We start from the raw sequence: 18,207 nt of genomic DNA on the forward strand, positions 1-18,207 counted from the left end.
CTTATTAGGAATATTTGTTTTTAATTATTTTGTGTATATACCTGTTACAGTAGTGGAATTGCTGGGTCATGTGGGAAGTCTATGCATAACTTTGTGAAGAACCACCAAACTATTTTCCACAGTGGTTGCCCTATTTTGCATTCCCACCAGCAATGTGTGGGAGTTCCGGTTTCTTCACTTCCTGTCTTTTTTTTATTATTATAGTCATCCTAGTGAAGTGGTATCTTACTGTGGTTTTGATTTACATTTCCCTGAGGATTAACCTACCTTTTATCTTAAAATTTTTTTGTTTTTGAATCTCAATTCTTTTTTTAAATTGGCATATAGCTGCTTTACATTGTTCTTAGTTTCTGCTGTATAGCAAAGTGAATCAGTTATACATATACATATATACCCTCATTTTTAGATTCTCTTCCTATATAGGCCATTACACAGAGTCTTGAGTAGAGTGCCCTGTGCTATATAGTCGATTCTTATCAGTTACATATTTTATGCATGGTAGTGTATATATGCCAACCCTAATCTCCCAATCCATCCCTTCCCTCCTCCCTTCCCCCCTTGGTATCCCACCTGATGATTAATGTACCTTTTAAAACTCAACATCAGGTTCTTAGACATGAATCCTTGTGAAGGCCACCACCACTTTCCTACCAAGTAAAGACCATCCAAATTGCTATACCAGATTAGTCCAGTGATTTACCCAGTCCAATAGTTAGCTAGTCTCTGGAAAAGAGTAACAGAAAAAATATTTAGGGAGAGAACATGGTTGTACTTTTTAATACCCACTTTAACAGATGAAATATTTATCTTGTGCATATAAAGTTATCTGGAACTTGAAAAAGCTTAATTATCTTGCATACATAAGTTTATCTGGAATATAATATATATTTATATAGATTATATATTTATATCCTACAGGCTCATAATAATGGAAATAAATTGCCAAATGGCTAATATTGTGGGGTATTATTCTGTGCCAGGTACTATGCTAAACACTTTACATGCATTTTCTCATTTAATCATCCCAGCAACCTATCATTTGCTTTGTTTTAAAATAAACTAAGCCTCAGAGAAGTTTAGTCTGTCTAGTAAGGTTTTCCTGCTAAGTAAGTGAGGGAATAATTGGCATTCAAAACTCATATGAGTCAGACTCCAAAATCAGTGCTCTTAGCTACTACTCCTAATAGGTTTTAAGGGGCTGTCCTGAGAACCCAACCATCATTATATCATAGCTCCTAGATGATACTGTGTTCTAAATTCAAAATAACTAATTCAGGAACAAGTTTTAAAAATACAGTCTCTTAGGTCCATCGTGTATGTCCTACGGAGGTAATGAGTACTCTGTGAAGTAAGATGATCTTTTATTTCCCCAGGTTACCTTGTTCAAGTGTCAGAGAGATTCCCTAAGTTCTACAATTTTAATGAGCCAGACATTATTTACATTCATTGTGGCTTTCTTAGACTTTTATCTTGACCCAACCAAGTAATATCTTTCCATAATAAAGTGGGAGGTCAGGTTTATCACAGCCCTTCGTCCCCTCAACACTTAGAAAGACCCTCCCTGAATCTGCTCCAGTATGTCAATGATCTTTATGATCAGCCAAGAAAAAGACTCCAAGAGTTGGGAGGCTGGAAGCAGTTCAGAGTGTTACGCTGGTTTTTTTTGTTTGTTTGTTTGTTTTTTTAAACTTCTAGAGAAGTCAAATTGGAAGGCTTTGCTATGAGTTCAATTTTTCTTGCTAGCACTATGTTAGTGAGAGAGAATTTGGAGGTAGGAGGAGGCCTAAGGGAAACTTTCATTAAAGGGAGGGCCATCACTTCTCATAGACTAATAGCCATATTCCATTTCCTCATGTAAGGAGGGGAATTACTCGGCCTTAGCCTTTAGTCTTTCAATTTCCACTCTTGGGAACCATATTATTACCTTGTAAAACGGAGCATCTCCCCTATTAGCGTTAATTGAACCCATCTTTTTCCTCTGTGAGAAACTATAATGTTGACTTTTATGTTCAGAGCCCTATACTGAGCCTCTTCACTTTGGAGATTGACGAAGTGCAGCCACCAGGAGTAGGCTATGAGAGAGTTTGAGCATAACAGGAAGTAACTCTTGGGTATCAGGAGTTATATATGTCTCAATAACCCTTCCCCAGTTGTTCTGTCCATCACCCTGGCTTTACTGTGACTCAAGCCTTTCTGAAGATGCGCCAAGTATTGTAAGCACACATTCTCTCTCTTCCTCTGAATCATTAGTTGAAATGAGTCGTCTTATGGTAATAAAATGGAAAATGGCATTAAATGCAAGAAAATAATTTCCACCAGTCTTCCTCTTTTAGCCAAATCTGAGAACAACCCCCAGAAGGCATTTCTGGGCTCTCACTAGTGTCTAAATGAGATTCAGGCCTCTGGCTCCTCCAGAGGCCTATATATCAGGTCAGTCCATTCTTAGCCTGGAGACAATATTGAATAATTACTCCACTGCCAGGAAATTCCCTGGTGAGACTCTAAAAACTTAGTGGAGACTTAAGATAAACTTGGATATAGAGGAAGTACTCTTTAACTTCCTTTCTATTGATACTAGAAATATTGCTTTAGAAAATAGAGAGTATTTTATTTTGGTTTGTTTACTACTGGACATCTATTGCATAGATGTTTTAGTATTTCTTTATAAGCATATACACTTCCCTCCAGTCTATAGTGTCTTATTTTGTATGTTCATGTACATCTGAAAGAAGATAATAGGCCAAAAATTTTGCAGGGTATTTATGGGTGTGTGTTTATACATATTTGCATATATAATATCTTCTCTCTGTCATGCACACTCCTATAACATGAAAGCCAGAGCAAATATATAATAAAATATACTAGGAGCCCTCCCAACCCCCTTATAAGAACCACAATATACAAACAAAGAACAAAGAAACCTTCCTCCTCTAGCAGATGTGAGTTTCTCTGATGACATTGTCAGGAGAATTTCATAGAGCTTATACTGCTCTGAGCACCCCGCGATTCTGATCTGCAACTAATAGCCAGTCTATATGGAAAGGGGCCATCTCTAGGGTAATAGAATTGAAAATTACAATCAATGCACTCAATTACACTCAGAAGCCAAAAGATATGTAGCGCTTCAATGTGCCTTGTAATCAGCACCTTTGAGAATGTAGGTAACAGCATCTGAATGAAAAATGGAAGCTGAACGTGTTAGAAAATGGATGTTAGAATTAAATCATCCTTCTGATAGGAATAGCACCTTATATGGCAGGCAACTTTTTTTCCTAATATCATTTTATTGATTTAAAAAAAAAAACCTAAATTGTGACCTTGTAGCCAAGAATGTCTTTTAAAATCATTTATTGCTCTAATCAGCCTGGCAGAGCTTTTCTATCATGCTGATAAGGAAATTAAACTTTCCTCATACTGGGTTTACTTGCGTCTTATGCACAGATGTTTTGTTTTTCTTTCAGGGAACTAATTCAGAAGTTAAAATCTTTCATCAGCTTCTATAGTGCTTTGCCTGGCTACATCTGCAGCCATAGCCCTGTGGCTGAAAATGACACTCTTTGCTGGAATGGACAAGAACTCGTGGAGAGGTAATCTTTTTTGAATGTTACATATAGCAGTATATGAGAAATACTCATCATGTGCTCATATCAGGGTTAGTTATGTCTTCTCTCCATTAATTTCATGAGAAAAATAATGGAAAAAAACATACACATGAACATCTATGGCATGGCACATGCTGTCTATGACTTACAGCCCTCATAGGACTTACAAACTTTGAAGCACACAGAAAACTATGGATTCAGGAACATTTTACAAATTGTAAGCATAAGGCAAGTCTTTCTTCCGTGGGTCTTAGGTTTCTTCCACCTTCTCATTATGTGGGCCCTTATTGATTGATTGATTTAAAGAAATCATGTTTGTACTAATGGCTGATATTTATGAGAATTTACTATATATCGAGCACAATGCTAAGTGCTTCTATGTGTTAACTCTCTTTATCCTTATGTCCATCCTATGAAATTGCATTATTTCCCCCTGTGTTATAGATGAAGATGGAGAATAGAAGAAAGGGGAGGGAAGGAGAAGTACTGTTTCACATCATTTTTATTGAAATGTTTGATTCTTTAAGTGTTTCTTAGTATTATCTGTACTAACATTTGTCATCTCTGAAGAATTTGCTTATCGCTGGAAAGGAAATAATATGTATTCTTTTTCAGCAAATATTTACTGAGCATTTTCTAAGTGCCTCTCATGTAGAAGTAAACAGAACAGGCAAGTTTTCCTATCCTCAAGGAGCCTTCATTCTAGTGGGCTAGTGATATTCCTGACCGCCATTGCTTTGTATGTGTAAAAAATGGCTTGCAATTAAAGAATTAAATCAAGAGGGTAAAATGCGTAGGAAACTCCATAATGGGGTTGATGAACATGCTTTCAAAAATGTTTGTGCAAGGGGTAGCATATTGTAGAGGGGAGTACAGAAGAGACCTGGATGCAAGTTCTGAATCTTTCACTGACCAGTTGTTTAACCCAAGGCAAGTGACTTGAGGCAAGAACTGAGGTGGTTGGATTAAAGCACCACTAGTTCCGACAGTCTGTGTGCTTTATTTCCTTATCCATTCATTCATCCATACCTTCAACATTTATGTTTTGAGATTTATGTTTATGATTATGTTTTGAGATACTATGCATTAGGCATTGAGGTAGGTGCTAGGGGTATGAAGATGAACAAGATGACAGGCAAGTTACTTGATTTGAGGACCTTTACGTTCTAGCAGAATCCAATATCCAGACATAGGATAATTAATCATGATGCTAAATGGAATTAATTAGTGGTGTAATGCCATGGGCAGAGGAACGCTTTGGAGCCAGATGAACTTGGGTTTTCATCTCAGCTCTGCTACTGACTCTGTGTGGCCTTGGGTGAGTCACTTCACCTAGAAAGTGTCAAGATCCTCTTCTGTAAGGAAGGGGTATCTCCCAGTATTGTAACTAACAGGTGAGGTAAAGCCCCTAGAAGGCAGGCACATACTGGAAGCTTAGTTTGTGTTAGTTCTCTTCTTTCTACCTTCCCCCACCACCCCTCCTCTTCCCAGGGCAAAGTAGAACATAGGCCTGAAAACAGCTTGTTTCTCAACTAAGCTTTGTACTGACCTGGAACAAAGAGAATGGGATGTATATTCATCACCCTAAAAGTTCTATCAGGTACTGAGTAGAATCATGAAAATGTATCCAACTGTTGTGACATATTCATTTAAATTATCAAAGAGAAGCATTTGGTATTTGGCTTTATAAAAAGCAGATGCACCCATGGCAGATTCATGTCAATGTATGGCAAAACCACTACAATATTGTAAAGTAATTAGCCTCCAATTAAAAAAATATGTTTATATTTAAAAAATAAATTTGAAAAATAAATATAAAGCAGATGCTTTAAAACAGGTGTGCTATTTAGTCACTTAGTTGTGTCTGACTCTGTGCGACCCCATGGACTGTAACCTGCTAGGCTCCTTTGTCCATGGAATTCTCCAGGCAAGAATACTGGAGTGGGTTGCCATTTCCTTCTCTGTTAAAACAGATATAAATGACATCATATTTCAGAAAGAAAATTCCCACAGGTTCAGTATGTGGTTCTTGCATAAACTTGATGAGAAACCATCCCAATAACTTACCCACTGGTATATTAAGACGGTGAAACATGAACAATTTTTCATTTGTTTAGAGCAGCATAACCATTTTTTTTTAATTAAAAAGCAAATTTTAGTTTATTTACTACTGTAATCATTCATTCGTTTGTTTATTTACTCATTTAACAAATATTTGAGTACCTACTATGTATCAAGCACTAATATTTGTTTCCTCCTTGTTGTGATCATTTAGAGCAAATGTTGTCACCGCACTGGATATATCTTCTGATATATCAGATGATCCAGTTTTAGTTAATTCAAAAGAGTTTCTTCTTAGGCAGTCCTATGTTTTTTGAATTAGTGGGATTTTTTAAAATTGAATTTTACTCATATAAACTATTCATATTTGGTATACTTTCATGAAGGATGTTGTCCTGAAACTGAGAAAATCCTTTTCTATCAAATGGTGGAATCCAAAGTCTGCTAGCTTTGAATGAGTCCAGAAGTTAACCAAGGGCACTTTTTGCACCATTAAAATAGCTCTGCTAACCAAAAACTTTTCTGTTTAATTTGTCAGCTTTTAATATCTTAGGATATTGAACAAAATAATAAATATCATAGTATGGAGGAAAGCCATTATTTCAAGCTCTTATTTGTTACTTCTGCAAAACCTACTTTTTTCAAAGCAACTTTTATTGTTAATATATATGATGCAGCAAATGGAGGAAGGAAGGAAGTCAAATGTTATTTGTAGACAGAGTACGGGTAATGTAATCCAGGAAGTGCTTCTTCCATGGTTGGCAACCTTGGCTTATCATTAACCTGTACTTTAATCACTGACCTAATGCAATGATTGGAGAGGGAAATGGCAACCCACTCCAGTATTCTTGCCTGGAGAATCCCAGGGATAGAGGAGCCTGGTGGGCCGCCGTCTATGGGGTCACACAGAGTCAGACACACTGAAGCAACTTGGCATGCGTAGCATGCAGTGCAATGATGGGAGCAGGAAATAGTCTTAAACTAGGTTTTTACCAAATTACTAGGAATATACATTTAATAAAATGAAGTTCTGTAGCCTGAGCATATGTGTGCCCATTTATAAAGAGTAGCTTTGTGCTGCATGTATCATCTATAGTTATATCCCCTCTCTGAGGCTTTTCGTTGAATTTCTCATTTAGTCTTAAGTAACAGTTGCCACTTCATATTGTCAAATGGGTTGTGACTTTGTTATCTTTATAGGTTGGGTTTGTGTTCCCTTGAAAATATTTTACTTTTAATCAAGAAAATTAATGAAAATCAAGGATCCTGAAAAAAATAAGACTTCTCAGTGGAGACACATGATTAAAATGAAAATATTGATGTTGAAAATCCATATCAGCTGGGTTATCATAACTATTTATACCCTCCCACTGTGGATCTACCTGTTTCTCAACTTTTAAAAAGTCACCGTCTCTCTAAACAGAGCCATATCTCACATCCTTTCAGTTTTTATCTCTTCTGAATAAAATTAATCAAACTATGCAGGAAAAGAAGGTTTTCACAAATCTAGTCTCAGGGAGTATCACGTAAGCATCATTTGTCTTCTCACCTCCTCCTCCCTCCACCTCCTCCCCATCTTGGCTGGAAATAAATATTGGCTTCCAGGATTTCACAAAGACGTCTTCAAATTAGCAAGCTTGACTCATGTGAGGTATGCTCCATCATGAGAGCCAGCATGCATCCTACAGGCAGAAACCTCCTACCATTGCCAAAGGCAGAAAATCCTCCATCTTTTGCCTTTGTAGAACCACAGAGAATTTCAATTAGACAATCCCTGAGACCAAGACAAATATAAAGGTGCCCACAGAAGTAAGCTAACACGGGGCTTAAAAACAGCTAAATGTAGGCTTTGCCTGCAATGATGCTGAAAATACCCGTATGAAGAGTGAACAATTTAGCAAATACATTCTCAAGCACCTTTTTAGAACTGTTAGGCCAACTATCTGGCTGAAATTTTCATTCTTCTTTTAAACGGTTTGATACTATGTAAGTCCCATTTTATTATTTAATAGTTTATTTTAAATTAGCATGCGAGAAATTATTTGAACCTATACATGTTCAAAAACCTTAGGAAAAAATGCTGGTTTTTTTTTTCCATTTAACATCTGATCATTCAGATTCCTTCAACAAAAATTGAGCACTTAGTATGTACTAGGCCCTGTGGGACATCAGTGATAGGTATTAGAAGCCAGTGCCTGCCCCTCCTGAGGGGTTTACAACTCAATGAGGAGAAAAATAAGGGAAAAAAATCAGCCATCCTTTTTTTCTCAGCAGTCCAGAGAGAGCTCCCCTCAGAGGTGTCAAAGCAGAGGCTCTACCCATCTGTATTGGGTGTCTTTTCCTGCATAGTTCAATTAAGTTTATTCACAAGAGATAAAACTGAAAGAATATGAAATATGGCCTTGTTTAGAGTGACAATCACTTGCTTGACTCTTTAAAAGTTGAGAGATCTGTGGATCCATAGCGGGAGGGTATAAATAGAACTGCCATATGACCCAGCAATCCCACTTCTGGGCATACACACTGAGGAAACCAGATCTGAAAGAGACACGTGCACCCCAATGTTCATCGCAGCACTGTTTATAATAGCCAGGACATGGAAGCAACCTAGATGCCCATCAGCAGATGAATGGATAAGGAAGCTGTGGTAACATATACACCATGGAATTTTACTCAGCCATTAAAAAGAATTCATTTGAACCAGTTCTAATGAGATGGATGAAACTGGAGCCCCTTATACAGAGTGAAGTAAGCCAGAAAGATAAAGAACATTACAGCATACTAACACATATATATGGAATTTAGAAAGATGGTAATGATAACCCTATATGCAAAACAAAAAAAGAGACACAGATGTACAGAACAGACTTTTGGACTCTGTGGGAGAAGGTGAGGGGGGGATGTTTCAAAAAACAGCATGTATAGCTATCTCTGGTGAAAAGCAGGATCACCAGCCCAGGTGGGATGCATGAGACAGTGCTCGGGCCTGGTGCACTGGGAAGACCCAGAGGAATCGGGTGGAGAGGGAGGTGGGAGGGGGGATCGGGATGGGGAATACGTGTAAATCTATGGCTGATTCATATCAATGTATGACAAAACCCACTGAAATGTTGTGAAGTAATTAGCCTCCAACTAATAAAAAAATTTAAAAAAAAAAATAGCTATGACAACCCAGCTGATACTGATTGATATTTTCTTCAACATCAATATTTTCATTTTAATCAGGTGTCTCCACTGGCAAATCTTAATCTTTTTCAAGATTCTTGATTTTCATAAATTTTCCTGACTAAAAGTAAGGAACTTGACTAAAAGTAAGGAATTTTCAAAGGAACAAAAATCCAACCTATAAAGATAACTATGCATGCTTGTGTGTGTGTGTGTTGAGGTGAAATTCATATAATATAAAAGTAACCATTTTACGGTATACAATTCAGTGGCATTTAGTACATTCACAGTGTTGTACAATCACCACCTCTCTCTTGTTCTAAGACTGTATCATCACCCCAGAAGAAATCTTGTACCCATTAGTGGTCATTTCCCATTCTCCCCTTCCTCCAGCCTCTGGCAACTAACCACCTGATTTCTATCTCTAGATTTGCCTATTCTGGATATTTTGTATAAATGGAACAATTCACTTAGCATAATGCCTTTTAAGGTTCATCCAAGTTGTAGCATGTACCAGCACTTCTTTTCTTCTTATGGCCAATAATATTTCATTGTGTGCATATAGTACATTTTGTTTATCCAGTCATCAGTTTTCCACCTTTTTTTTTTTTTGGTTGCACTTTGTTGCTATGTGTGGGCTTTCTGGAGTTGTAGTGAGTGGGAACTACTCTCTAGTTGTGGTGTGCAGGCTTCTTATTGCGGTGGCTTCTCTTGTTGAGGAGTACAGGCTCAGTAGTTGTGGCATCCGGACTTAATTGCCCCATGGCATGTGAATCTTCCTGAACCAGATATTGAACCTCTGTCTCCTGCACTGATAGGCAGATTCCCATCCACTGTACCACCAGGGAAGTCCCTCCATCCATTTTTATGTTAACCCTGAGCAACTACTGCTCTGATTAGGCTTTTCCCACCACCTCTGAATCAGCTTGGCTCACCCTTAACCTTGAGGTTAAGAGAGCCAAAGCTTTAGGTCTTCCATCCCCATCATACTTGAGCAGCATTTCCGTGCTAGGCTCTCCTCCACCTGGCCTCATCTCCATATGCCTTTGCAGTCATTCTCCTCTGAGTCCTTTTCTCTCAGCGTTGTATGTCTGCTCAGCTGGCTTCTTCTACAGTCAGCATACCTCCTACAGGAGTTTCTACTTCCCTGGTGACTTTGATGTTTATCAGTTCCACATATACAACTATTTGTGCTCTGTGGCACAATGCCTTAGTTCCCTCTCTGATCCAGTCCTAGCTGGGTTTGCTGCTCCTCTGCCATGCCGTTGGCCTCCATGGGCCTGGATCTAGATGTCAGCCCCAGAATATAGCTGTTCTCTTCTGGCTGATAGATCTACATAGCCACTTGTGTTCATTGCGTATCATTAGCCATTTTGCATTTCCTCAGTATGACGCTGGGACTCTCAGCGGAGTACATGGGGCACCTGGCATTAGAGAATAAACTCCATGAGATCCGCAGGGTCACACTGCAGTGAAGGTATGTCCTCTGCCTCCTACATAATCTTACCTTCCACTTCACCTGAGAAATTATAGACACATACTCTTACTGCACATTTTCCCTTGTTTCCACTGATCAGACAAGTCTTCCGATGTTTATAAGGCCTCTCCAGGATTTCTCTGCTTAATTGGAAAGGCAGAAGCAGGAATATACAAAGCAATTGTTTTAATTCTTGAGGAGTTTTGTTCTTGTCTTGAAACCTTCTGAATGCTTCAGAAAAGTAGGGTAATGAGACTATTTTTCTTCTGCTGGATTGGAGGGATAGACTGTGTCATAGCAACAAGTGGGAATGAATGTGAGAAACATTAACACTCAATTTCTGACATGTACAAAATAATTTTTTAAAATTGAGATGAACAAAATGGCTGATTTTCGCCCTATATGCAGGAAAGATGAGGGAAAATAGTTGATTCTGTTTTTATAATGCAGTTATTTAAAGAACACTGTTTTGAGGTAGGGGGAGGGGCCAATTTGTAACACTAAAAGGTTTTTCACTGGTTCACAGAGCAAAATGGAAAGACCTTCAGAATCTTCAATCTGGTAATGAATGATTAATTGCAGAGAAGACCTATGTGCGGAATGTATAGATATTCAGACATACACATTTGCACAGCTCATTCCAGCCACATCAGGCCAGCAGTATGCAGCAGTTGCTACATATAGCTCCCATACTCTCATGCTAAAATAAGTTATTATTATTGTTTGCCTTCTGTTCGTTTAGGATTATGTTGTAGTTTTTGAAGGCTCAAGGCCGTATACATAGAATTTTAAATATGGTATAGCCAATGAAAATGCCGATGGAGAAGCAAATATAAGATTACAAGAAACGGAGCCAAGAGGAAGTGGGCAGAGGAAAGAAAGTAAACAGTGGATCGTGGAAATAATATTGAATGATATTGAGTCAAGTCCTAAAGTCATTTGCTTTTGAGCTGGCTTAGGCACAAGCCAGACTAAACTCTTGCTGAAGCCAGGGCTTATCGCTCTTCTCAGCAGCCCCTGTTGTGATGGTTGGAGGATTAGAATCTGAGGTGCAGTCTTCAGTATCCCAGCTCTTCTCATTGCTAGTTCTTCCTCTGCCCCCTATCCTGTAGGAAGCTCTGCTTGTGAAAGGCTGGTAGGAGGGAGAGAGGGACAAATAGGGATTTGGTTCAGGTGTTTTTTTAGACCAGGAAAATTATTTTGTTTGGAGCACTGTCTACCTCCACAGCTTCTCGGTCCCCTTCAGACATTTTTGGATTTCATTTTATTCAGCTTTCCTGGAAGCAGAAACATGATACTTCAATTTTTTCTGATTTGACTGTGTGTCCTAGAATGAAAGTACTGAGATATAGCTAGTATAGCAGCTTACATTTTCTTCTTGCTTTAGGTAAACATAATTGTTCATGGAAAAGTTTTGAAGGAAAAATAGATTACATAGAAAATGGCTTAACTTGGTGTAGCATGAAATATTTGTCAGTGAAAAGATTTTTTATAATCCTGATAAGGTAAGATAAATTTGGCATGCACCCCCATGTAATAATTCCTCTAAGGGCTTAGATTGGCATATTCTCCATCATATATTTATTTCAAAACTTGTCTCTAGTGATAGCTATTTTTCAGGACCTACTTCATGGCAATACAGTGACATTTATCCCTTAAGATTATAGTGTCACATACAGCAGCTCAACCTGCAGAATTGAGTGAGAAAAACCCAGCTTATCCTAGTGACTAACAGCATAATATGATCTGCCACATTCAGGATGGGCTTGTCAACTGTCAGGTCTAAAGTAGTGAGAGGAGACACCCTCACGCTCAGCACAGATGTCTGTAACCACCTGTTGAAGGCTGGATGACTTATTCTTGAAGCAGAGTGTGCCCTATTAGTACTTATGCCAGGCCCACCCATGCTTAGTTGGATCATCTCATTATAAGAAGAGCATTTGGGCCTCCAAGATGGGTCCTTGCACATCCATACCCTCACCAAACCAATCTCACCACACAGCTTCCTCTTCGAAATGTGATTCTGAAGGTGAAGTTAGGCCTGTCTGCTATTACTGTCACTGCTCCATGCACTGCTCCATTTTTGCTTGGAAGGCTTAGGAGACCGATCCATGAAGGACTATAATTGCTTTTAAGAAATTATTTATTTAACACATCAGGGCTTCTGTGTGCTTGAGGTATTATTGCCTCCTTCAGAGTAGGCAACTTTAGTATGTCATGGACTGACTTCACTGAGGCCACCAGTCCTCAAAATATTTTTTGACATCTTCTTTAGGAAAGGGTCCCTGAGAGCTCAGTTGGTAAAGAATCCGCCTCTCAATGCAGGAGACCCTGGTTTGATCTGCTGGAGAAGGAATAGGCTACCCACTCCAGTCTTCTTGGGCTTCTCTAGTGGCTCAGCTGGTAAAGAATCTGCCTGCAATGTGGGAGACCTGGGTTTGATACCTGGGTTGGGAAGATCCCCTGGAGAAAAAGCCTTGAGGGCATATGGTCAGTTTCACAGTCTGCAAGTTGTTGGTGTTCAGCCCATTGATCATCAGTGATACAGATGGAGAATTAGAGAAGGCCCTGAGAGGTTAGGATGCATGAGCCAGGTGATTGGTGCGTGTCTGGAAGAGTGAGTGCAGTCACTAGAATGATACAGGTGAAGGTTTTAATCTTGGTTTAGACGTTGACTGTGTGCTTCTGGCAGGTCCTTTAACAGCACAACCTGTTCCCTTATTTTGAGGTGGGTATAATTGTACCTATTCTGCAGGACTGTTGTGAAGGGGTATGCTGACACATGAGTACACGATAGCTGTTGTTGATATTGGCACATGATTAGAGTGTGGTTGAGCAGGACAGGTAAACGTCCAGGGCCATTCTTCCTGTCAAGGCAAACTGGATTTGGGGTAAATATCTGTAAGTCTTTCAGAACCAAACTATTGAGTGGGGAAGCTGCTTAAGCTGCGTTATACCATTTGGGATCCATTTGGGGTAAGAGGATAAAAGGAGCTGTGTATTTCTTGTGACGCTTAAACTGGTTTTATATAGACTTTCCAGAGAGGCATTCCAGAAATGTTTAAGTAATGTCAGAATCACTGATGGTACCCAACACAGCTTTGGCTGTATACATTCTGGTTGATATTTATTTACAAATTTGAAGTCTGCCACTGCTTTCTATTCACCCCTCTGAGCGCACGTAAGGGAGGTGGTGAGTTGTTTGAAACAAGGCTGCTGGGCGGGACAAGTGCCCTGGCCTTTTCTGTCTGAAGTGGACAGTCAGTCCTTGAGTGATTGCAGTGTTGCTTCATCAGAACACCTTTGACTGACAGAAGCAGAACCCACCTGAAACATTTTCATCCAGGTGCTCTGACCCAGAAGAGTTATTTCTGGCAGTCGCTGAGCATCAAGAAAATGGACTCTTGAGACTCCGAGTTTGAAGGACATTCAGAGGCCTGTTAGGGGAGCCTCTTGGGAGGCTCTTGCCAGTGGCTCTGCCCTTAGACCCCTCTGGCTGCCTTATTGTTGGGGCCGTTGTGGTCGTGCTATAGATCTTACTCACTGCAGGAAAAGATTGGCAGGTGCCCCTTCTCGACTGCCACTGGCCCCAGTTCTTGCCCCAGGGTAAGCTTTTGGGGGCTCCCTTGCAAGAAACTCAGCTCTGCAGGTTTTTTTTTTTCCCCTTTTCCTCCTATACTTAAGCAAATGTGAAATACTGCTTGCATTTCTCTGGTGATTTTTACTGATGAAGTCAAGCAGTTAGGAATTAACAAAAAGCACCCAGAGGCAAATTGCAAAGTTATGGGGGCAATCATAAAAAGCCATGGGGCAGTTGTTTCAATGCACATCTTTGGGGTCAGCAAGCTTGGGTTTGGATTTCTCCTCCAGTAGGTATTAGCTCTTTCTCTTCTCTGAGCCCATTTCCACATCTGCCCATTGGAGTTAATAATTTCTACCTTTAATGAATTGTTGACAGGATTCAGAGAGATTGTGAATACAGAGTACAGTGCCCGAAACACAGTAGGCCCTCAGGAAATGGCAGCTGCTATCGCTGTTCTTCAATAAAATGAGCCTATAAAGATGGTCCTTCCAGTTCTTTACTGGAAGAGAGATGGAGCCCTGCATGACTTCAATTCCCTTTAGTGATCCATTTCTGAAGTCTTTTACCAACAAAGGTCTGTCTAGTCAAAACTATGGTTTTTCCAGTAGTCATGTATGGATGTGAGAGTTGGACTATAAAGAAAGCTGAGAGCCGAAGAATTGATGCTTTTGAACTGTGGTGTTGGAGAAGACTTTTGAGAGTCCCTTGGACTGCAAGGAGATCCAACCAGTCTATCCTAAAGGAAATCAGTCCTGAATATTCCTTGGAAGGACTGATGCTGAAGCTGAAACTTCAGTCTTTTCCAACCTGATGTGAAGAACTGACTCATTGGAAAAGACTGTGATGCTGGGAAAGATTGAAGGCGGGAGGAGAAGGGGATGACAGAGGATGAGATGGTTGGATGGCATCACTGACTTGATGGACATGAATTGGAGTAGGCTCTGGGAGTTGGTGATGGACAGGGAAGCCTGGTGTGCTACAGTCCCTGGGGTTGCAAAGAGTCAGATATGACTGAGCAACTGAACTGAACTGAACAGGGAGACTGCTTCACCCACTCCCTCTCATCTTTAACTTTTTTTCTTCTCCCTTCTGCAAAAATGTTAAAATCCTCACCCTTGCCCCTGTTCATCACAGGTGGTGGGCATTTGGGTCCACTGGTGATAAAGTGAGAGTTAATTACATCTATGGATATGTCCTGGACTAGACTTCCTACCTTCAATATCTTGTTTCATAGCAAAGGTCGTTTCAACGGTTCCTCCTAGAACTTTTTAACAGTGATGCACTCAGGTAATCTTTCTATTTTACTTACATTAGAAACCAGGAAGGGTCAGGTTGCAAGGCAAATCTGGTTGCCCAATTCTCTGAAGTCCTTTCTGTCACCCTTGGGTTAACCTTTGTGGAAAAGGAGAGAGGTCATTAAAATCAGTCGTGATTGCCCAATTTCTCAAGCCAATGAATGTTACTTTTGTACGTGAGTGTGCCTTTGATCCTTGGATTTGTCGCCTCTGTAATGAAGTTTCATTTCCCTCTGAAGGAAAATTTACTTTTATTTGTAGCTCCGGTGTCACAGGAGCTTCTACATTTTGCCTCCTGGTATTTTAGTGGTCCACGTGTCTCTGAATGGATGGACCTTAAACCACCATAGTTTGAATTACTTGATGGCCCATTTTGTCCCCCTTCTTGCTTTTTGGCACAGCTTCAGGCCCAGAGCTGGGATAAGTCCCTCTTTAAAGAGGGCCAGAGTAAGCTGACCTCACCTAAGGTCAGGGTACACCAGCCTTGGGTCAGAGGGATGTGTAGAGGGTTATGCTACACAAGAACTCAGGCTGGGGACTTCCCTGGTAACCAGGTGGTTAAGCCTCCGAGCTGCCAGTACAGGGAGTGAGGGTTCGATCCCTGGTCAAGGAACTGAGATCCTATATGCCATGCAGTGTGCCCCCCCCCCAAAAAAAAGTCAGGCTGAATAGCTTAATGACCAGGACCAGAAAGGGCCTGAAGGGGCCAGAAAAAGCTGTTGCTGTGGCCTACTTCTCCTTATCCTTGACTCAATGGCATCTCCTCTGAGGAGCCTGAATCCTCCTGCCCCAAACCCAGTCTGAGTTAAGACCTTCAGCACGTAGGTGTCCCTCTGGCGCATCTCCAGTGAGCATATTTTATCTAATCTTCCACTAGAAGACAAGCCCTATGTCCTCTCTATGTATCCTCACTGTTTAGTTGTACCTGCCATAGAATTGACTCTCCATACTGTTGAAGACTGTTGAATTCAATAAATGAACCAACAAACATACTTGTTGGTAACAAACCTGAGTACCAGATCCAGCTTGCTCATGGTATATGTGTCTGCCTTTGGACAGGTTTACTTTACCTCTGTGTTTCATTTCTTCCTTCTTTGAAATGGTGAAATTAATGCTTCCCCTGCCGACCTCATAGGGTTGTTGTGAGCCTCCAATAAGCAAACACATATGAAATATCTTTGAAAATTGTGAGGCACCCTCCATTTACTAGGTATTAATGTAGAAAAGTGCTTCCCAAGTGGCTCAGTGATAAAGAATACGCTTGCCAATGCAGGCGATGCAGGTTTGTTCCCTGGGTTGGGAAGATCCCCTGGAGAAGGGAAAGGCTACCTACTCCAGTATTCTAGCCTGGAGAATTGCATGGGCTATATAGTCCATGCAATCGCAAAGAGTTGGACACGATTGAGTGACTTTCACTTCACTTCACTTCACTTGGGGAAGATCATCTGGAGAAGAGAATGGCAACCCATTCCAGTATTCTTGCCTGGTGGGCTGCAGCCCATGGGGTCAAAAAAAAGTCAGAGACAACTTAGGGACTAAACAACAAAAATGTAGAAAAGTAGATCAGACACAGAGGGAAGTTTTACTTTGAGTAAATGGCATTATGTGTTGGCTAATTAGCACAGCATTACTGGACTCTCTTTATGAACACACAGCTTTGAGCAGCTTCCTGAGTATCTCTCTCTACGCATCTCTCTAGAAATAGTACTTTTAAAAAATTGGGGACTTCCCTGGTGATCCAGTGGTTAAGACTTCACCTTCCCATGGAGGAGGGGTGCAGGTTCAATCCCTGGTCAGGGAGCTAGGATCTCACATGCTTTGCAGCCAAAAAACCAAAACATGACACAGAAGAATATTGTAGCAAATTTAATAAAAACTTAAAAAGTGGTCCACATCAAAAACATCTTTAAATTCCTTTTTTCCTTAAGCAAATCCGTCTAGTCCCACAAACTTCTATTTTTAAACAAGCCATTCCACAGTGTTGAATAAACTGATTGGCCCTGCTTAAGGAGATACTTCGTGGGATTTGTAGCATCAGTTTAAATTAATGAAAAGTGTCAGTGACAGACTGTTTTAAAATAAATGAAGCTTTATTACATTCAAACACATATAACAACACCACTGGGAATAGAACTTGAAGAAAGCCTGCATCAGAGAATCAAAGTGAACAAATAGGGATCGTTGATAATGAGGCTATTGTTGTGAGAATGTCCTGCTGAAGACCAACATCCTCAAACTGGCTAACGTACCCCTGATGAAACCCATTAATTTTAGAAACTCTTCCCCTGCTCTTCATAGATTTGAAGAAAGTCCAATTAAAACCCCCTTCTCATGGCTTCTGGATAACCCAGCTTTTCTAAACCCCAGTGGATGGCATTTAGCAGGAGTGCTCTGTGCTCTGGTTATAACAAATAGTGATCCCGAACTGCAAACACCCTCTGGGCCCTATGGTGATCAGCTTGGTCAGGTTTGCCCAAGACTTTCTAATTTGGGCACAAAATGTCCCAAGTCCTGGGAAATTTCTCAGTCTCAGGCAAAAAGGGACAATTGGTCATCTCCTGGTACCTATGCCCTTAAGAAGCATAGGGAAAAGGCGCCACCATAGGAGGTTTACACTGGATGGTTGAAGTGTTGCTGGGGAACTGCAGATCTGTTGGGCTTTCAGCCTTCACGGTTTAACTTCTCTTACCTTTTCTTCCCTGAGGCATTCTGAAACCTTCTCTCTTCCCTTTGACCCCTCTAATTCCTGTCTGAGTGTGCAGTGAAACTTGAGAAAGTAGGACTGAGTGGAGGGGACATAGCCCAGGGGTAGAGCATTTGACTGCAGAAAGTAGGACTGAAACAGTGAAAGTCTTAATCATAAGAATGGCTAACATTTCTTTTTTTTTTTTAATTTTTTTATTAGTTGGAGGCTAATTACTTTACAACATTTCAGTGGGTTTTGTCATACATTGATATGAATCAGCCATAGATTTACACTTATTCCCCATCCCGATCCCCCCTCCCATCTCCCTCTCCACCCGA

At 40.3% G+C, this 18,207-nt stretch overlaps 1 protein-coding gene across 1 annotated transcript in view; it reads left to right on the forward strand.

The window, feature by feature from the left end:
- The window catches only part of GPC3 (glypican 3), a 439,290-nt gene that overhangs the window by 289,294 nt on the left and 131,789 nt on the right, over nucleotides 1–18,207 (forward strand). Inside the window, exon 5 of the mRNA XM_043459569.1 lies at nucleotides 3,462–3,587. Within this exon, the coding sequence (XP_043315504.1) occupies nucleotides 3,462–3,587 (126 nt within the window). The remainder of the gene's footprint in view (nucleotides 1–3,461; nucleotides 3,588–18,207) is intronic.

This window comes from Cervus canadensis, chromosome X (genome assembly GCF_019320065.1).
Source record: "Cervus canadensis isolate Bull #8, Minnesota chromosome X, ASM1932006v1, whole genome shotgun sequence".
NCBI classification, from domain to species: Eukaryota; Metazoa; Chordata; class Mammalia; order Artiodactyla; family Cervidae; genus Cervus; species Cervus canadensis.